We start from the raw sequence: 22,122 nt of genomic DNA on the forward strand, positions 1-22,122 counted from the left end.
TGGTTCCATATAGTTTACATGGACTGTCACCCTCTCTGACCCTTTGAATACTGCATTTTCCAGCATGTCAATTCCATGCTTGGGTCCCATGCTTAGAAATAGTTATTCACCAAATGAGAGAGCCAGCATGGTGTAGTGGTTTCAGTGTTGGACTGCAACTCAGGAGACCAGGGTTCAAATCCTGACATGCCATGTAAACCCACTGGGTGACCCTGGGCAAGCCACACTCTCTCAGCCTCAGAGGATGGCCAGGGCAACCTTCCTCTGAAGAAACTGGCCAAGAAAACCCTATGATAGGTTTGCCATACGTCAGAATTGGGTTTAATCTTGGAAGCTGGAGCATAAATAGCTGGCTATTGAATGAGGAGAGAAACCTTTGCACATGCTCAAGGGATCGCTTCCCTTCCTGAGGTATCCCCTGGGACACTACAATAAGGTTTGCTGGCTCAGGTGAAATCTTCTTCCAAATGTTGGGACATTTTGGTAGGTTTAAATTGGGTGGAGTGAGAATCGTGTGACCGTGCAGATTTTATTTTATTGCCTATAATTACCATCAGCCGTAACCAGCACAGCCACTGGTCAGGGATTATGGGCATTGCAGTTGAAAACAAACCTGGACGGCCATTCCATGGAGAGGTACTTCAGCAAGAATGATAAGAGGGCAACCGGGATGGAGAAGGCTGGAGTACTCTTGTTCCATCATCCCTCTTCTGGCATGGCTCCCGCTCCCCCAAAGATTGCATAACTCTGTTGCAAAGTTATTTTTACCAGCGGCGAGCACAATGCGCACTTCGCAACCTAACAAAATAAAACCTCCAGCCCAACCTCCGTGGCGCATGGCACACTTATAACAAGCTCCATGTAAACACCTTGGTGCAAACATGCAAAGAGGCCATGTTGTAAATGCAGCCTTTTTGTGCGCTCAAGCCAGGCTGGCCTGCTCTTTGCTCATTTCGCTCTTTATGGAAGCAATGAATAATTTTAGCAATTTTCTTCCTACCAGAAGAAAGGCTTCAAAGACTCCGGTTTTCGGTGCTTCTCTGCTGCCTCTCTAGTTTTCGCAGGTTAGGACTTACTTTGCGCAAAAATTCACATCTGGGTTTTTTTTGTACAGGAAACACAATTTTCTATGCCCTTTCTGAACAGAATATATATGTTCTGCACAGAAAATGTTGTTCTCGCCACACACAAAAAACACGTGTGACTTTTGCAGTTAGTTCCCAACCGTGTCCTTTTCTGCATCTGTATCTGGCATCTTCAGAGGCATCTTCAAACATTTTCTGGCCCTTTTGCTAACTGTTGTCGCCACGAGAGGGAGCATTGCAATGCTACATTCGGTTGTTTCCAAAGTTTGCTCCTCCAGATGTTTTGGACTTCAGCTCCCAGAATTCCCCAACTGGGCTGGGGCTTCTGGGAGCCGAAGTCCAAAAGTCTAAAAGACCAAGTTTGAGAAATTGCTATATTCACTGCTTTTTCTATTTATCCCCTTTCCCAGGGCATCCTGGGAAGTTTAAATTTGTGGGAAAGGGTATTTAGGGAGCAGGGATAATGTATATAGAATTATGCTTTAGATATGCTCCATAGTGCTCAATATGCTGAAAAGGATAGCAGGTTGTTTAGAGGTTCCTTCAGAAGTAAGCTGCAATGCGCCAAAATAGCTGCCCAGTCCGTCACTTGGTGCATGTCATGAAACCCAGTACAATTGGTGGGAAAACATTTCAGACTTGGAGAGGGGTGGTTTGGTTTCAAATTTTGTAGCGTGAACTGGAGGCAATTGGACACTTATTACTCATAACAATTGGCTTGGCCCATTGACTATCCTGAGTGCAACTAAGCCACAGCCCAACCAATTTTGTTTATTCAACATGACCTTTCCTGATATTGGGGACCTTCTGATCCAGCAATGCATTTGCCCCCCTGCACCAAAGCTATTCCTCCAGCCCCATGAATGATGTGGGGATGACGGAAAGGACTTTCAGACCCACTTTTCTTTTGCTCACGTTAAAATTCAGCATTAAAATTCAGCAGAGCAGGCCCATATGCTCCCTGTATGGATTTTACTTTCTTTCTTTCACTATTTCTCACTTCAGTTCTGCACTGGCTGAGTCACTCCCTTCCTGCTTGAAAAGAGGTCTTGATCTATAAAGGATGATTAAACTCAACCTTCCTAATGCCACAACTCTTTAATACAGTTCCTCAAGTTGTGGTGATCCCCAACCATAAAATTATTTTTGTCTCGGTCCCTAAGACCATTGGAAATATGTGTTTTCCGATGGTCTTAGGCGACGGCTGTGGAAGGGTCGTTCCACCCTAAAGAGGTCGCAACCCATAGGTTGAGAATCGCTGCCCTACACATATAAAGGCATGCAAACATAGGCAAAAGTATTGGGCAAAGGGGAGTGTTTTGGGGAGGGAAGGAAGTGTGCGCCCTTCCATCCATAACATTGCTTTTTGCCCAAATGTGAAAGATGGCAGACCTCAGCCCCACGGAGCCCCAAACCCCGCTGCCGTGGCGCATGCTGTTTATTGAGCATCCGTGTTAAGTACATGCTTGGCTCCCTCCCAGGGACACGGCTAAACACACAACCGTAAACTCAAATAAATATCTGGGGCCATTAAAATGGCAGCGAGATGAGGGCCAGATTGATTGCCTTCGATTGCTCTTTCCCACAGTGGAATAATACCTGCTTACTCATGCTTTATTAAAAACAGCCTCTTTCCTTTCTCGGCCCTTAATAATTCATGCTTCTAATTGTGTAGAGATGCAAACTTTCAGAGGCTCACCGAGTGATGCTCGTTACACTCTCCCTTTATCCATCCATCCATCACTTCTTTCTGTTGGTCCTCTACTGACAACTCTCACTCTGCAGTTCCTTTACCGACCCCTTTCCCACCAGACCCAGAGATTTTCCCCATGGCCCCAGATCTCTCTGTTTGCATTTGGTGGTCCCCCTCCCCTCCAAAAAATCCGATCTGGGCCCTGACTCTGCACATTGGGTTCCTGCAGGGCTGAAATAACCCTCTCTCCAATTTCGCTTAAACATGCAACTTGCTAACAAATTGAGTTAAGAGGCTTTCACGAGAGCATCACTTGTGATGGATGAGTCCAGGCATTGCCTTAAGAAGAAGTTTCAGGAGCCCAGGGAGAAAGGAAGGCCAGGAGGAAAAACCACAAAAACCTTTCCTTCTGCTTAAGACAAAGCCCCTTTTGGGAAGGGTTTCAAGAGCCGATGGGGCATTTCCGACTCCCAGGGTTGTATTTTGTGTGCTTTCAAGTTGTTTCCAACTTAGCCAACACTCAGGTGAACCTGTTGCAGGGTTTTCTGGGGCTGAGAGGGTGCGACATGCCCCATGGGATTCCATGGTTGAGTAGGGATTTGAACCCTGACCTCCAGAGTCGTAGCCCAACACTCAAACCACTACACCATGCTGGCTCTTACTGGTGTATCCACACTACACAATCATGATGCTTCGGTGCTACATCAGTCCCAATGCCACAGGTGCATCCTGTGGGATGCTGGGATTTGTATTTCTAGGAGGGAATTGATAGGCACAGAGGTCTCATAGCATCATAGAGTTAGAAGACAGGGCCATCCAATCCAACTCCATTCTGCCATGCAGGAAGGCACCACCAAAGCACTCCAACAGATGGTCATCCAGCCTTTGCTTAAAAACGCTCCAAAGAAGGAGAACCCAGCACTCTCCAAGGCAGTGCCAAGGTAAGGTCTTCCACTGTTGAACAACTCTTACTGTCAGGACATTCCTCCTAATGTCTAGCTGGAATCACTTTTCTTGTAGTTTGAATCTGTTGCTCCGTAGCAGCAAAAAACAAGCTTGCTCCAGCCTCAACATGACATCCCTTCAAATATTTAAACAGGGCTATCATATCACCTCTTACCCTTCTCTTCTCCAGACTAAACATACCCAGCTCTCTAAGTCTCTCCTCATAGGGCTTCATGGTTTCCAAACCCTTCACCATTTTGGTCTCCCTCCTCTGGACAACCACCAGCTTCTCAACATCCTTCTTGAATTGTGGTACTCAGAACTGGATTGAATATTCCAGCTGAGATCTGACCAAAGCAGAATATAACTGCAATGAATTGAATTCTAATGTTGTAGTTTGACAGAGCAGACTAGAAATCTTAAATCCATTCCCAGGGATCTGTAAGGTGGGGATCCATGACAGTTAAAAGAGGAGCGACCTGCCATACATAGGAAACATGGGAAGACCACAGGGCCATCTGCCCCTGTAAGTCCTACAAAGGTATGGCATGGCATAGTGGTTTGAGTGTTGGACTACGGCTCTGGAGACCAGGGTTCATTTCCCAGTTTGGCCATGAAACCCACTGGGCAAGTCACATACTTTGAGCCTCAGGGGAAGGCAATGGCAAGCCTCTTCTGAACAAATCTTGCCAAGGAAAACCCATGATAGGCTTGCCATAGCGTTGCCATAAGTTGGAAAGGACGTGAAGGCACACAACAACAACATATATAGAGAAAAACATAGAGTCTTGTGGCACCTGTAAGTATGATTTATTTCCGCATTTGACTGCAGCTGAAGAAGGGGGCAGCAGGGTTGAAATAAGCTGATTAAAAATCTAATCAGTGAATACAGATTTGTTCATAATGCATGCGAAAATGGCTATCTATTCAGTTCGGTCGGATCCTACACACCAAACAAGAGCTTCTCGCCATTGCAAACCACCCAATTTTTTGAAACCTGCCCTGGCTTCTTTCCAGACTTCTATAAACAATTTCTGTGCTGGTCTATCTTGGTTCGAAGCAACTCTCTCCGTTGGTTGGTGCCTTTATTAAGACCATCTGAAAGACCACAAAAATGTAAAAGCATCGGACTAATGGCAGGGCTATCCATGGCTGTGCCTCCAGCTGTTTTTAGCTCATGGGCTGCCTATTGGAACAAACCCAAAAATACTGAGACTAACTGAAAGTCAACACTGCTGTCTTCCTTCTTCTTCTTTCCTTACTCAGTTCCTCCATCTCCATCTCTGATGATTCTCAGTTTCAATGAATTCTTCTCAGGTTGAATTTACTCCTTATACCAAGGGCTGGCAAAGTGTGGCATTTGGCCTCCATGCCATTTTGGTGGACCCAAGGGTCCCTAAGGGGTCAAAACAAAATTGTAACCTCTTTTGCCTCCAAATACATAGTGGTTTGAGTGTTGGACCAGGACTCTGGGAGACCAGAGTCTGAATCCCTGCTCAGCCATGGAAACCCAGTTGATCAACCTGATTCAGTCACACTCTCTCAGCTTCAGAGTGAAAACCATGACAAGCCTCTTAGGAATAAATCTGGCCAAGAAATCCCCATCATAATAGGGTAACTCCACGTCAAAGTTGATTTGAAGGCACATAGCGACAAACTAAGACCTGGCCTTTATTACTTTACAGTTACATCCAGTGTGCTATTGCCCTACTAGAACTAGGAGCCAGTGCAGTATATGGAGTAGGGCTGGGAGACCAGGGTTCGAATCCCCGCTCAGCCATGGAAGCCCACTGGGTGACCTTGGGTGAATCACACACTCTCAGCCTCAGAAGGAGGCAAGGGCAATCCTCTTCTGAATAAATCTTATCTAGAAAACCCTCTTGCAACTTGCCTGGTGTCCCATGCCCCTAAAATAATAATAATTGTCCATGGCAGGGAGATGGGAAGAGGGATTGGAGGTCTTTAAACAGAGGCTGGATGGCTATCTGTCGGGGATGCTGTGATTGAGAGTTCCTGCATGGCAGGGGGTTGGACTGAATGGCTCTTGTGGTCTCTTCTGATTCTCCGATTCTATGATTGAAGGGGTCCCCTACCCCCCAAAATTCCTCTTCCCCGCTTTCTCCTTCCTTGTATCCCTGCCTTCTGTCTTCCATTTCCTTTCATAGGGTTTTCTGGGGGGATCCAAAATGGTCCAGGGCTGCAAAAACAGCCTTCTTGTTGGGACAAGATAAGACCGATTAGCATCTCAGTCGCGTCCCGCTGACTCCCCTCTCTTGTCCGTTTTAATAATCTTAACTGTATTGTTTTACTGTTATTGCCTATTGCTGTGATTTATTGGTTATTATGGTGGGTGGGTGGGTTTATGGGGCATTGTATTTTAATGTTATTTAATATTATGGTAAGCCGCCTCGATCTAATTGGAGAGGCGGGGTATAGATAAATCTATTATTATTATTATTATTATTGGAAGAAGGAAAGATTCTGGAGGTCTTGCATCATTTCAGGTGTCTTGGGAAGAGTAAGAAGGTGAACCAGCGAAGGGCAGGCAGCAGCAATTGGAAGGAGATGCTTTTGGAGCCGGTTCAGCTAATTATCGGAGCTGTACACAGCTTGCCCAAAAGGCCCAGCCTTCACAGCTTTTTAATGATCCGTAGACCATCCTTGTAAATCATTCCGCCTCCCATTCGTGCGGCTGAGTTTTCTCTGAAGGCAGCAAAGGGCAGCTTGCAACCACTCTTCCCTGTTTCCCAAAGGCAAAGAGAGACACAACTCCGTTGGGGTGTGATTGCTGGCGGCTTCTGTGTCTCAGGAGCAGCGGAGCCATTCTAGGTTTTAGACTGGACTTTAAAGGGGCCAAAAATTGTCTGGAACAAAAACTTTCCCTTTAAAGGGAATTATTTCTAACAAAGAGATGGCTGGAAACCTCTTGGTTAGTCCCACCAAGTCGACTGTTGCATGGGGTACCAACACATAGGTAAATCCCATACCCTCATTTGTCCAATTCAGAGTAGAGACTGACGTCAAGATCCTACTCTGCAATTGTGTAGTGCAGGCGTGCGTCTACACTGTAGAAATAATGCAGTTTGACACCACTTTAACTGCCGTGGCTCCATTGTAAGAATCCTGGGATTTGTTTATGAGACACTTGGACTCTGGCAGAGAAGGCTAAAGACCTTGTGCAACCCAGGATGGAGCTACAGCACTTGTCAAACAGCATTATTTCTAGAGTGCAGATGTATCCAAAGTCTCAGCAAGCAGTGTTGCACATTAATTGTACCATGCAACTCTCGTGTTCAGTGGCAATATTGCACAACTAAACCAAGATGGGTTTAATGCAGAACCCAATGCACAATGGCACTGCGTGCACATCTCTGCTTCTGCAGCCTTCAACTGCATACAGCTGTTCCACATTGGGCAAAAATGTCCAACAGCTTCTAGGAAGATCTGGACTAAACAGGGAGTTTTTAAAAGGTCTTTCAGGAGGGATATACAGTATCCCAGGTTCAGTGCTGAATGGGCTCGACATTGTCCGGACTATTCACACCAAACTCAGTCTTTGGGCACTACATTATCCAGACTCCACACAAAGAAGATGGAGAGAGGCCAGTTTCCTTGGCCCATACAGACAGGACCTAAGTAAAAAGTCTGTAGTCATCCATTCAAATTGAATCCATAATCTGTTGTCACACTCACTGAATTATAGCTTTGTTTTCTGGATAAAAAGAAAGATAGGGAAAGAGAAGCAGAGGAAAACATTTGACATCTGAGGTCAAGCGTAATAAATATGACAAACCCTGGTTAACGGTTGTGTATTACTTCGTCTTGCAGCAAACGATGCATATTTTTGACTAGGGGCTAAACTGCACAATATTTTATTCTTTGCGTCTTATGGAGATGCTGGGAATTGGCAGACACTTGGTTCACAATCCAATACCCCTAACTCTGCATCAATTTATGGCCTCTTGTTCTTAAATCCAGTGATTATGCTTCCTTGCCCTTGGAAAGAGAGTCAGCTTTCTGTAGTTGTCTGGATGTTGGACTAGGACTTTGGAGAACAGAGTTCGAATCCCTACTTGGCCATGGAAAGCTGCTGGGAAACCTTATGCAACTAAGCCACATACTCTCAGCTTCGGAGGAAGGCAAAAGCAAACCCCCTCTGAATAAATCTTTCCAAGAAAATCCTGTGGCTTCAGGGGCGCCATAAGTCAGTGGTCCAAAACACACTACAGAAATAATCCAGTTTGGGACTGCTTTAACTGCCCTGGCTCAATGCAAGGGAATTGTGGGAACTGTAGTTTTGTGAGACATTTAGCCTTCTCTATCAGAGAGCTCTGGAGCTACAATCAACTATAATTCCCAAGATTCCCTAGGGCATTTAAAGCAGTCTCATACAGGATTATTTCTGCAGTGTGTTTTGGACCGTTGTCCATGTGAACAATATGGACAGTAGCAAATATCTGCTCGTGAAGAAAAAACATTTGGGGACTATTAATCATCAAAATCTACACTGGAGAGCTTAATCTTGCTATAATGACAGGGAAAAGCAGATCTAACGCAGAGACTGTGCATCTCCATGCAATGCTCCTCTGTCCATCCTTCTTGCGCCTTCCTGCCACAATAGTCAGAAAAGCGCAACACCCTCAAAGACCCGTCGAAGCGAATGGAGTAAAGAGCCAAAGGGATTCCTCTGGGTTGTTGGCTGCCTCCTTGCCCTGTGGGCTGCTTGTGCCGCGTGCCAGTCTGACCTGTGGCCGCAACCTTGTGCCTTTGCCAGTAAATTGCGGTGAAGGAAAGGAACATTCAGTAGGGGCATGTGTGTGTGTGTTTGTGTATGTGTTGAAGGAGGAAAAAGGAAAGCCATTCAGTCCACATCTATTCAAGAGTGCTCTCTTTCCGTCTCTCCACTTGCTTTCTCATGTCGCAGAGTTCAGCAAAAACTAACCGCCATTGCTTTGCCCATCTCTAAGTCTGTGCCAGGGACCCTTGGGCTCCGGGTTCAGTTTCTTCCTTGTTTTTCCTTCATGGCAGAAGCTGGTTGTTTTATATATAAATATATAGGGGGTATATATAAATATATAGGGGATTATATATAGGGGGTAAGTGTGTTGGAGGGCTTAAATACTCTAAAGTTACCATATGCTCTTGGAAGCTAACCAGGGTCAGCCCTGGTTAGTCCTTGGATGGGAGACCACCAACAAATACCAGGTGCTGTAGAAATAATGCAGTTCAACACCACTTTAACTGCCATGGCTTCATCCTACAGGACCCTGGGATTGGTAATTTGGTGAGGCCCCAGCACTCTTTAGCGGAGAAGGTGAAAGACCTCGTAAAACTCCAAATCCCAGGATTCTGTAGGATGGAGCTACAGCATATCAAGTGTGGTGAAACTGCACTATTTCTACAGTGTAGGCGCACCCTTAAATATCAGCTTCTTGGAACCCTAGCTCAGGTTTGGGATGAAAGTGAAGCCACATTTTGGTCCCATAGTTTAGCTGGATAGCAACGGGGGGAGATTCCTGCAGCCACCATTTTGTCTGTTAGGATAGGAACTTGGCCAAACAGCGGTAGGAAGCCCCTCTTGGCTGGTAGCAAATACCCCAACGGTTGCTCCGCTCCAGCCCTAAGCCACCTGTCTTGCAAAACTTTCTTTTGCTTCTTCCATTCATTACTTTTCATTAGAAGACATTTCTGTTGACTACTGTTAGCAAAAAAACAAGCCAACACCTTTTAGTGTTTGGAGTTTGGTGACCGATGGGACCGTTCCAGGGTTGGAGGTCCCAGCAGGCAGGCAGGTCACCCAAATGACTGTCAAACGCCATCCATTAAATCCACTGGGCATCCTGTGCTAATGTGCCAAGGGCTGGAAAGCAAGCGGGCTTAAAGCTTTTATCCATTTAAATGTCTTTAATATTTTACATTGAGAGAAATAAGGATCAATGACTTGTTTCTAGAGTGGTGTTTTTATGGAGAAACTGGTCAACCTTTCCTTCCACTAGGAAGGCCCTCTTCCATGCTCCCACAACAGAGGCACCTATGGCAATGCCACTGCTGTGCAGCCAGCCACACTGTGCATGATCCGAGCCCTCACTCCTGAAGACCTCTGGGATAATGCATTCAAAGTTTGGATTACAATTCAGATTAGACTCATTGACCCACTGGCATGGGGCCCACCAGCCACCACTGGCCAGAAAGGAAATAGTGGTGGGAGACTGCATGTGCATACATATATATACACTTTCAAGTATATGTGTATGTGTGCATGGAGGGGGCATAGAGGTTGGCATAGCCTGCTGTGGGCTTGCACATACAGCAATGCTGTGTTATAGCTGTGCATCACAGTTGCACATTGGATTTTCACATGGCACATTGCGCACTAAGGTTGTGTATTGTGGTTGCATGCTTCACAACAGCACCCAGTCATTGATATACGTCGCACAGTGATGCTACTCTGCATGGAGGTTGCATGGGGCTAGCACAGCTTATCCCCACATGGGGATATTTATACATATTATTGTTGCTTAGCCCCAACCAGAACCAACATCTTGAATCAATTTCTGGATGGAAAGTTAACATCAATGGAGCTGATGTTAGATATACTAGACCTTTGGCATGTGAAACTTGTGCTCTGTTATTGTAATACAGTACCTTCCCAGAATCTATGCTTTCCATTTTGCAGTGTGCGGATATCCTGTGAAACTACCCGTCACATGTTTTTGCATTAGGAAAGGTTTCCTTGTTTTCATGGAAGGAAAGGATTTTGCTTTTTTAAAAAATGAACCGAGTTTTGTGGCGTCTTGTTCAGCAAATCTTTGCTGAAGTTAGGATCAGGCTTGTCTCCCGCTCAAGTCATTCAGCACTTAAAATGAATAATTAAAAAACCACTGCATAATAGAAGCAGATAAGGGGCATAAACCTTCCAAGGCCCAGGACAGCAGCCAGAGTTCCCTTCTCTCCGGAGTGTCAGTGACTGAGGGTTTTCCCCTTTACGTTTATCTCGATGAAAGCAAAATTCATGTTACGGAGGTCTGTCTGCCTGACTTAAAAGTACAACCTCTTTGGTCTCTCTTTTCTTTCCTACAAATAGATGGTGTACAGCTGAGTGGGATATGCGCATGTGTGCATCTGTGTGCATGTGTTTTAGAGAGCTGGCATCCTGTTATTGTTGTCATGTGCCTACAAGTCATTTCCAACTTATGGTGACACTAAGGTGAACTTATTACGGAATTTTCTTGGCAAAGTTTGTTCAGAGGAGGTTTTGCCATTGCCTTCCCCTGAGGCTGAGAAAGTGTGGCTTGCCCAAAATCACAACATTAGAAGGGACCTCTTGACAATAAGAGTAGTTTGGCAAAAGAACCCATTGCCTAGAGTTGGGTCCCCTTCTCTGAAGGCCTTCAAAAATAGGATGGACAACTAGCTACCTGCTGGGGATGCTTTGGCTGGAGAGCCTGTCCTTAGCAGTGGGTTAGACTGGATGGTTTCTGGTGGCCCCTTCCAACTTCTATGATTCCATGAGTAAAAAGTAAAGAAGTTAGTATATTTCAGAGAGGAAGCTTCTAGAGATCAGCAGGATTCCTGCTGTGGAGACTTTCATCTTCATGCCAGTGCAATGTTAAAAATGGGAGTCCCTAGCTCTATAATTGAAGAAAGAAAAGGCTCAGGAATATATTGCTTTATAGATCCCCTCTTTTTCTCCCTTAAAACTGAAAACAAAAGTTTTCATTCACAGACAGACCCTCTGCATATGCTCAAAGGCACTCAGCCAATGCAAGAACGTTTGAAAACAGAAAGTTCTAAACGTTGTTGTTGTTGCAATTGGCTTGTCTGTTGTTTTGAATGCTCACTTTTGTCCACCAATTTTTGAGCGAGGGGAGGGGGAAGGAAGTCTTTTTGCCCAAGAAGCAGCATAAAACCCACCAAAAACAATATAACATATCATAACGTAATGGAACGACACAGAGCATATCACAATAGAACATAACATGTTAGACAGCACAACATGGCATGACATGCGGCGCCCATTTCCTCTTAGAGTTACATCTGCTAGTTTAGTCTGGGGGGGGGGGGGCAAAGTGTGACCCCAAGGCTTTTTTCATGGCCCTTGAACCCTCCAAGAAGGCTCTTTTTCCTTTTAGCCAGGGGAACATCCATCTGTTGTGCTCTTCCCTTGAGGCTAAGCAAATGAAGCCAACTGGCCTATGCAAATCCCATGTGTAGCTGTGTGGGATGCCAAGCACCCAGCCTGCAGTCCATTAGGTGAGCACACTCTCTGCCTTGTTCCATGGGTGCCAGGCTGGACCACAGTGCCATCATCGCCATGGCGATTCATCCTCTCCTGCATCCTGGGCTGCCTCCCCAGAAAAGCAGAAAAGGAGAGACTCTCAAGAGTCTCCACACTCCTCCTTCCCTCCTTCTTTCTCTCTTTCCTTCCCTCCCTCTCTCCTTTTCTCAGGGTGGGGGCTGATATTTTATAGCTGCCCTTGCAGCCAATGGCATTGCAGACAGCTGAGATGCCAGCACCCGAGCGATGCTCTCCTCTCGGCTGGCGGTGCATTGCAGGGCATGGGGGATGCCCCTCAGGAACTCCTCCAGCTGACCCCTGCCACCTCCAGAGGACCAAGCTGGCATCCCTGCCTTTGCCTGGCTGGAGAGTTTTTAGTAATGCCACTCTCTGCAGAAGAAGAAACAGCAGCTGCTGAGTTGGGAACTTGGAACAGCCTGGGAAGTTTTGCCCACCAAGTTTTAAAAGTTTGAGGTTTGTTTGGGGCTGGAGTGTTTCCTTTCCTTCATGATCCAAAGCAGCCCCGAGAAGACCCTCTTGGGTGCGGCTGCCAACTCCATCGCCACCGGTGCCACCTTGCTTCTGCCCCCTCCTTCTTGCTCGCTGGCATCCCTGCTGCCCTGCGCCACCCCTATGGGGCAGACCTGAAGAAGGAAGCCTTGGTCCTCTCAGCCTCTGTGATGTGAAGAGCCTGGAAGATGTGAGCCTGCAAGGCTGGCGGGAGCAGAGAGAAGGGCACTGGCTCTCCTCGGATGGACTGCTGCTCCTTGGCTTTTCAGGGGAGCTGAGCTGGCCCTTGGGGACTGGGGGGGGCTGCAAGTCACATGCCCCCAGAACTGCGCTGCTGCGGCTGCTGGACACTGGTGGGCCATGGCGATCCAGGGCATGGAACTGTGTGCCATGGCAGTGGTCATCATCCTTTTCATCGCCGTCCTCAAACAGTTTGGGATCCTGGAGCCCATGTCTATGGAAGGTAACTACAAAACCCATCTATTGCAGCCCCCATCCTTCTATTACACCTATTACCTTCCTCTCCTCTCTGTCTCTCCCATCCACCAACATCCTCCCCAGGGACAAAGGCAAATACAGTACTTGGCTGTCTTCAGCAGATGTAATGCTGTAAGATTTAGCAGAACTTTCTCCCCATCCTTTTATTTCTTTCTGGGTGACTGCCCGATAGAACCAAGTGTCCATATTGGGATGGTCCAGGGTGGATCTGGGACCGAGTCTCTGTCCTGGGGAAATTCCATGGGTCTTCCAAAATGCCAACAAGTAAAGAACCAAGGAAATGAACTTGGAAGTGTCCAAAATCCACCTCTGGCTTGGAAAACCTGGTGCTTTTGAAATGTTAAACAGGTCAAGGAGTCCCAAAAAATAAATGGCTGCTCTTGGATAGTTCCAGGAGAAGCAACTGGCCTCTTTCTTTTTCTTATGGCTGTTGTTATTATTGTGTGCCTTCAAGTTGTTTCCAACTTATGGTGACCCTATGTTATTGTGGTTGTTGAGTGCCTTTAGATCATTTCTGACCTATGGCGACCCTAAAGCAAATCTATCAAAGGTTTTTCTTGGCAAATTTCTTGAAGGGGGGGGAATGCCATTGCCATCCTCTGAGGGTGAGAGAGTGTGACTTGCCTAAGGTCACCCAGTGGGTTTCCATGGCCAAGCCAGGATGCGAACCCTGGCCTCTAGAGTCCAATGTTCAAACCACTACGCCATGTTGGCTTTAAGGACAATCTACCATTGGGTATTCTTGGTGAGATTTGTTCAGAGGAGGTTTGCCATTGCCTTCCCCTGAAGCTGAGAGAGTGTGACTTTTCCAAGGGCACCTAGTGGGTTTCATGGCTAAGGAAAGAGAAATTTAAAGGAGAAGTAGAGGGTTATCAAAACAGTCTTGGGGTCCTCTTGCAGCCCCACTTTGCCTACCTTGGAATAAATTGAAGTTCTGTCGGTTCTTCACTGCGGAGACCATTCCCGTATCCCCAAGTCGCTGCTCTTCCTTCAGTGTTTTGGAAAGATGTTTCTGAGATCAAGGAATCCCCTCCTCCCATGGGATCCCTGTCTGCTTTGCTGGGATCTCTTGCTGAGGAAGAAGAGGAGAAAAGCTCCTTGCAAAGTCGTTTAGTGGTTCTTTCCTTCCTGCAGACGCCACAGTGGCTGACAGCCAAGTTTTCTGGAAAAGCATCTTCTTTTACCTCCCCAGCGTCTGAACAAGAACAAGAACAAGAAGACATTCTTTTTTATAAAGAATAGGATTAACAATGATTCACACAGTAGTCTTTGGTGCATCCCATATCTCCTTCTTTGGGGAGAATATTAAATAAGAATACGGAGAGCAGGAGGTGTTTAAAGGGCAGGTTGCTGTTTAAAGCTATGGTGGGAAGACCAGCTTTACAGATGCATTAGATGGAGACCTTGGGAAAGAGGAGGCATACTGGGGAATTAAAACAAACTGGGAGGCTGATCCAAAGTTGAGGGGGAGATGTTTGCAGCATCCATGATGGAATTAAGCAGGTCCAGTTTTGCTCTCTAAACAGTTGTTGTTGCTGTTGTGTGGCGTCCAGTTATTTCCGATGTATGGCAACCCTAAGGAGACCCTTTCATGGGGTTTTCTTGGCAAGCTTTGTTCAGAGGGGGTTTAACTTTGCCTTCCTCTGATGCTGAGAAAGTGTGACTTGCCCAATGTCACCCAGTGGGTTTCCTTGGCTGCGCAAATGGGGATTTGAACCCTGGTTGCCAGAGTTGTAGTCTGACACTTAAAGCACACTGGCATTGTCTGTAACCAGAGGAAAGGAGAATACCTGGGAATCGGCTATGAGTCACTTGAAGCCCTGAACAGAAGAGTCAGATAATAATTATTATGGATACAACTAAACCCTCCTGTGAACATCTCCCTTGGCATCTCATCCTCCGCACTTTGCAAATGCAGGTGTTCTTCTGTTGGGGAGAAGAGCCGAAGGGCTGGAGCTCAGCTCTGCAAGCCCTGCTTTGAATGCAGACGATTTCAGGCTCAGTCACAGTCCTAAGGAGCTCTACCTGTCCATCAGAGGAGACCAAGGATGGACAAATGCAGTGATCCCAGGACCATGAAGTAGCTGGGAGTCTACTTTTGATTTGGAAAGTGGCATCATTTGTAATGTTAAAGAGGGCCAGAAAGCCCAGGTACCTATTTCAGCCTCTCTTTTTGGCCAGAGGGGAAAAAAAACTAGCAGGGGATATTGGGAAGGGTCAAGGGTCAAATTATTATCCTTATTGTGTTCAGACTTCAAATGCATAGCCATGTTAGTCTGGAAAGTCACTATGGAAAGGGATCTTGTAGCACCTTTGAGACTAACTGAAAGAAAGGAGTTGGTAGCTTGAGCTTTCCTAGACTTGAGCCTACTTACATCTGAGGAAGTAGGCTCAAGTCTAGGAAAGCTCATACTGCCAACTTCTTTCTTTCAGTCAGTCTCCAAGGTGCTACAAGATCACTTTGCATGTGTGTCTCCATGAGCAAAGAGGTGCCCCTTTGAGTCTCTTGCCTCTTGGCACACAGGTTGCCCGGTTAGCTCCTCACATCTCCTTGGGAATCTCCCTGGATGTATTCCACCATTCTGCCCTTATGTACCTGGTAAAAACCAGCAACGGTAGTAGAAGCATCAGTAACCACAAAGTCATCTTAGCAGCCAATGATAAAATATTAACCAAGGAGGAAAACCTGTCTTAAATCAGGAAACCAAATCCCTTCCCAGGACCCCTCAAGGGCAGCAAGTATCTCCCCGGCTTCTCCTCCTCTGCACCATGGCAAAGGCCCAACTGGGCCCAGGAGGAAGAGGAGGAGACGGCGGAGAGGAAAGTGGAAGTAAGCCAGAGAATAAATAGACAACCCCCCAGTGTTTCTGCCTACAAACCCCTCTGGGTGGAAGGGAGACCTGTGTGCGAGGAGATACCCCTGAGCTGTGGCATCCCAATGACTGAATCAGCATCTTTGCCCATGGCTCTGGGCAGCTTCGGAGCTGCACCAACTGTCTTCATCGTAAAAAAAACCCAAGAGCATAGTTGCTGCATCATGTCCCAGCCATGCTCTGACCTTGCTGTGGGGGAAATCTCATGCTGCATCTCAGTCCTTTGCTTTTATTCTATTTCATTTTATTTTTAAAATCCTAATCATAATAAATCTGCCAGGCGGAGATGCCCTAGGGTGAGGCAAGGCAATGCCGGTGGAGTTTGGATACAGTGCTGTGTTGATAAGTCAGTGGGATGGGAAATAATGCAAACCTTCACTTGAATGCATGCAGCTGTCTTGGCCATTTTGCAAATCCAAACCAAAATCCACCAAAGGCATCACTGTTTGGTGGACTTTTCTTGAATGGTGTAAGAATTGTGTGCCTGAACTGGAGAGAAAAATATCCACCCAGCCTGGCATCCGGTTTCTATCAGTGGTCAGCCAAATTTTGGCATGAAGAAAGGCAACAAAAAGCAGGAAGGAATGGCCATCCTGAATTGATTACTTCCACACCAGTGACTCAAGCCTTAAATTGGCTTAACTCCTGTTGCACCAACAGTTGTACTTTTTCAGACTCAGAAGAAGGGCAGTATATAGCTGGCACAAGTGGGTCTGCCACTTGCCCTGGGTTTCACAAGCAGTTGCACTTTCCCCAAAATCAGGAAGTTCCTTCTAATGTTTAGATGGAAACTCTATTCCTGTAGCTTGCATCCATTGCGCCATTGTGTCCTATTCTCTGGAGCAGCAGAAAACAAGCTTGCTCCATCCTCAATATGATATCCGTTCAAATATTTAAACATGGCTTTTGTGTCCCTAAGATGCTCCTCCTGTTCATAGGAGACAGAGGCTGGAGGCCTCCTGGCCATTAATCCATTCTCAGGCCCAAGTCCTCTGGGGGGAAAAAAACCTTGCATGGTCATCTACTACCTCCTCTTTTTAATACATCTAGGAAGATGTGAATTAAGGAGAATTGAGCCTTACCTTTCATTTCCTCTTGGGAAGGCCTGGGCCATCAAGGTTGCCACTCTTGGCTCCGGCGCAGTCCCTGGCAAAAGGAAAAGGGGAGAAAATGATTGTGCAATTAGAAAGTGGAGAACAAATTCTGTTGACAGTGCAGGAGATGCATTAGGATCTTGTTCATCCTCTCATGGCTGGGTTGGTCCTGCAGACACTGCAGGCTTAATCATCCACAAAAGTCTTTCCCTGGGACCTTGAGTCAAGCTTTCTCTGACAAGTGAACAACTGCAGATGGCTTTCCCTGGCTCCGATTTCATCCTTTGTTTTACTTCTAGAGAATTGACAGAGGAGGGAAGGGGATCTGAACTGACTTTGTGTCTGGCAGACCCATGGGTCTCTAGTTCAGACTGTCTCTCTCCGTTCCATAACATCCCTCTGATGGAAGCTGTTGCAAGGAATGGCCTTTGTGTTCCCTCTGAAGACTCCCTCCTCTGTTGATGTGGCAGTGAATCTGCACTATAGAATTAATGCAGTTTGACATCACTTTAACTGCTGTGGCTCCATGCGATGGACTTCTGGGATTCGTAGTTTTGGGGAGATATTTGGGCTTCTCTATCAGAGAGCTCTGGTGCCAGAACAAACTACAAATCCCAGGATTTCATAAGATGGAGCCATGGCAGTTAAAGTGATATCAAACTGCATTGATTTTGTGACAACAGAAAGGTGCACAACAACAAAAAGACACTACCAAATTTGAAAAGGTGGAGTCCAATGGCCATGCTTTCACCCCTGCTGTCGTCCACCAATTGGTGTGTGCATGAGTTCATGCGGAGAGATTGCTGTGCACATGGAAGTTTGCACCAGAACCCACAAACACACACAAATTGTGACACCAATTTGAGCATACTGCAGTATGAACAGCCATAGCTTAGAGCCCTGCATCCTAACAGCTGTCCCACAGTTAATACCTCCTTAAACAGTTCTGCCTTGTTGGAGTTGTGACATCAGCAACACATTTACCCGCCACAGGTTGCAGTTCAGTGTTTGTGGCGTGCCCCTCCAGATGTCTAGAATGTCCTTTCTGGCAAAAGTTATTTTAAACATTTTTGCCCACATTCAGGAATGACTTTAAGAAGTTCATTGAGCATGAAAAAATAATAATGAAAAAGTGCGTGGGAATGACGCGGCTCAGGTAGTTTTGATTTCCACGAGGACAACAGGCTTAACCACCCCTGTCTTATTAGGGGCGAGGGAATTGGAGAAAATGGATCGAAAGGGATTGCGTTGCTAAAGCTGTCACTTTCACACAAGGAGAGGTTCTCTAATGGAGTCGCAGGGAGTGCATCAAGGTTAAAGCCCTTTTTCCTATGGAGGAAGTGAAGGGAAAAGAAATGACAAAACAGCATTGTCTGGACAATCTCTCTGGCATCGAAACACGCATGATTCAGGTCACAGAGATGCCAGGCTTGGGGGACAAAACGAAACGCAACTTTGTGACTTGGAGATGGTTCTTGATGCACAGAGAATTTATGTACGGATGCTGTGTATGCTCCACTCTGGGCCCACACCAAACTCCAACTCCCAGAATTCCATAGCCTTGAGCCAGGGCAATTAAAACGGTGCCAAACTGGATTTTTTCTCCAGTGTGGATGCAGGAAGTTCTCCACCACCATTTTCCTTAACCTGAATGGGAACTGTGCAAGCGCATGGCGGTTCACTCTTAATGCAGCACAAACCTAGCAACCTATTCTTTAGCCACCAAAGATGCCGGGCAGGTTATAAACGTTACAGAAACGACGTTTAAGAGACAAACCTGAAACCATATCCTTTGTGGTATACCCTTAGGAGAATGCATTTGGAAATAAAAGGTTGAAAGGTAAGTGGGCTGCAGTCCATGAAAGCTCATGCTATAATAAATTTGCAAGTCTTTACGGTGCCACAGGACTCTTTGCCATTTTATAGTTGCTATAAAAGCCTGTTTTAAAATGTGGTTGTGGTTAGAGCACAAAGCAAAGAGTGCCGGCTCCTAAGTGAAAGGAAAGAGGTGGTACTATGTGCAGCCATGTTGCACAGCTGTGACTAAACCCTCTTGAGTCCATCTAAACTGTAGAAATGGTGCTCCATTCCAGAGAGTCCTGGGATTTGTAGTTTGAGGCACTCTTTGGCAGAGAAAACTAAAGATGTGGTAAAACCACAAATTCCAGGATTCCATAGGATGGAGCTGCAGCACTAAAAATGGTGCCAAACCGCATTATTTCTACAGTGTAGATGCACCCTCATACTCAAAAGGAGTGTTTTGACTAAAGATGCACCCTGAATGTTACCCTCTTTGCAAAATCAGTACCAAACCTATTTGCAATTGTTTTTTCTCTTGGCCTTTTGCAGACAGCAGCGATAGCGAGTTGGAGCTTTCCACCATCCGGCATCAGCCAGAAGGACTGGACCAGCTCCAGCTTGTGACCAAATTCACCAAGAAAGAGCTACAATCCCTCTACAGAGGCTTCAAAAACGTGAGTCAGAGGCTCCTACTCTGTTAGTTGTGAGACTTGAGAGCCAGCATGGCATAGTAGTTTGAGTAGGCAATGGCAAAGCTCCTCTGAACCAATCTTGCCGAGAAAACCACGTGGATACGTTTGCCTTAGGGTTGCCATAAGTCGGAAATGACTTGAAAGCACACAAGAAGAAGAAGTTAGAAGTATCGCCACTGCTTTGCATTCCCATTTGTGGACATGGCACTATTGCTATGACCACAAATGACCCTGAAGCTCACGTTTAAAGCCATCCATCCAGAGTAATGGAAACTTGTGCTGCTGGTGAGCAAAACATTGTGGGATGCTTGCTCACAAGAGGAGGAGGATGGTCTCACCATGCTCTCCAGCAGCAAAGAGGGGATGCTCACATCAGGTCGTCTGTTACCCATCGGCAGCACATGCCTCCATCACTTTGGATGGCCAATCAGTTATTTAAGGTGGATTTCGGGGTTTAGACCCAAAGCAAGTCACACTCTCTTAGTCTCAGAAGATGGCAATGGCAAACCCTCAACAGCCATAGTTAAAACGGAACTTTCCACCTCATCACCATTCCCACAAGTTTGCATTTCTATGGCTATTGATACAGTTGGATTATAAAGGTCCTTCTGGGCACCAGTTCATTCCATGCATCTGAGGAAGGAGACCAGGTCTACAAAAGCTTAGGCTACAACTGCTTTCCCACAGATAGTCTTCAATGTGCTACAAGATCCCTTTGCCTGCAGAGTATTTCTTGTGCGACTGTCTTACATTCAGACAAATACTTTTTTGTATTCTAGGTTTTCTCATGCTGAAGAGCATAGCTTCAGGGCCTATCTGCCCCCATTCAGTTCCATGGGTCTTTAATTGCCATTGCCTGTAATTCTTGGCTTCTCAGAGGCTACCGAAATAAAACGTCCTTAAGCACATTGTTTCCCCAATCGGTGGTCAGCCATTTCTTGGTCCAAGTGCTCCTCTGCTCCTACTTGGGGACCATCTCAGAATTGACTGATGAATCAACACTCTCTCTGCTTTTTAGAGCCACTCTTTCATGTTCCAGCTCCTTCAGCTCTGATGAATGGAGAAGGGTTGGCACTTGTTTCTGAATGCATTAATTCAGCATCCAGCTGCTGTTTCCAGAGGAGTGACAAATCTTTTATCATGAGATTCTTTTAATCGGTTCCAAGTGTAAAACCAACCTTCTTTAATCCGGAAGGGTAGCTCCGGCTACTTCAACTCAGTTCACAATCAGGCAGGGTCCTGGCCGAGAGCTTTTAGGGTTGAAAAGTTTTTTAAAGGGACAGTTGTGTGAAGCAAGAGGGCCCTTAAGGGTCTCCTGGGCAGCACTGGTTGGTCCCATGCCAATGGGGCAGAGAATCCATCCTAGGCCTGGAGACTGCAGTTGGCTCAGTCTTGTTGGTGCCCCAGAGATGGATATGGAGGCGAGATGAAGAGCAGAAGATGGAGTGAATAGCAGAAGTTTTGGAGCAAAGCTGAAAAGAGCCTGCCGTCTCCACCTGAGATCTTAGTCCTTTCCAAGGAGATCCAAGACCACAGGAGAAATCCTGAGACTTGGCAACCTTGGGCAGCTACCAGAAGCAAAGTTTACTAGCCTTTTTCCTGTACATTTAACAGCTGCCCGGTGTGCAGAAGTTTAGCAGATGGGAGCTTTTCCCATCACTTTATAAATAAATAAGTACAGCCTCTTGCCAGGAAAAAGTTCCACCAGCTTGATGTTTCTGTGTGTCAAGCTGTTGTTAAAGGCGCAGGGGCAGGAAAAAAGCAAACAGTGGCAACTCTTTCAGGAAATGGAGAAACATGGTGGAGTTTGGAGAGCGGAGAACAGGGACAGGACTTGCAGCTCTTTCCTTTGTGCAAGAAAAACCACTTATAGCTGCAACCCTTTCCAAAAAGGTTGTAAAGGATCCCAGGAGGAAGAAGGGAAAAGCCCTGGGAGATGCAGGCAACCCATTGTCTGTACTTTCCCAAGGCTTGTCAAAGAGGTTTTGTATGTTCAACATGGTGGACCAGCCAAGGACATCAGTCAAAACCAAAAGCAACGGGGTCATTGTGGGTTTGGATTTCTTTTGCCGATATGAGCTAGGGGTCTTGCTTGGTGCTTGCTCTGAAGTGGGGGATGTGACCTCCATGTGCCTTGCCTTTTCAGGAATGTCCCAGTGGCCGGGTGGACGAGGAGACCTTCAAGGTGATCTATGCGCAGTTCTTCCCCCAGGGAGGTGAGTCTTGGTTTGGGGGCTACAACAAATGTGACCCTACCATTGGGTTGGGAAGGCCAGGCCCTGCCATGGCTACCATTGGAGCTTCCTTCTGCCAGCCATCTTAGGACGCCCAGTTCTACGTCCTTCCCTTGGGCTACTGGCCGCTTGGCTTTTCATTTGGGGGCACAATACGTCTCCCCAGTTCTTTGAATGGGAAGAAGGGTGATCCAACCATTATCAGAGGCCAATGGATCTGGTGGCAGATGGTGGCCAGGAAGGACAGGGAGGTTGCTGACCAATGTCTCCCCCTACAAGGAGTAGGTAAGGCAATGGTAGCCCACCTTCTCCTGCCGTTGCCTTTGCAGATGCCACCATGTATGCCCACTTCCTCTTCAATGCCTTTGATGTTGACCGGAATGGAGCCATCTGTTTTGAGGTAAACATACCTTTTCTCAT

At 46.5% G+C, this 22,122-nt stretch overlaps 1 protein-coding gene across 3 annotated transcripts in view; it reads left to right on the forward strand.

Moving 5' to 3' along the window:
* The window catches only part of KCNIP3 (potassium voltage-gated channel interacting protein 3), a 55,207-nt gene that overhangs the window by 27,435 nt on the left and 5,650 nt on the right, over positions 1-22,122 (forward strand). For 2 of the 3 annotated variants that reach the window (XM_042477124.1, XM_042477125.1), the window contains exons 3-5: positions 19,326-19,450; positions 21,615-21,684; positions 22,032-22,102. In XM_042477124.1, the coding sequence (XP_042333058.1) occupies positions 19,326-19,450; positions 21,615-21,684; positions 22,032-22,102 (266 nt within the window). Of the gene's footprint in view, positions 1-12,286; positions 12,975-19,325; positions 19,451-21,614; positions 21,685-22,031; positions 22,103-22,122 lie in introns of those variants that run through there. The other variant, XM_042477126.1, reaches the window with a different exon arrangement.

This window comes from Sceloporus undulatus, chromosome 6 (assembly GCF_019175285.1).
Source record: "Sceloporus undulatus isolate JIND9_A2432 ecotype Alabama chromosome 6, SceUnd_v1.1, whole genome shotgun sequence".
NCBI lineage: Eukaryota > Metazoa > Chordata > Lepidosauria > Squamata > Phrynosomatidae > Sceloporus > Sceloporus undulatus.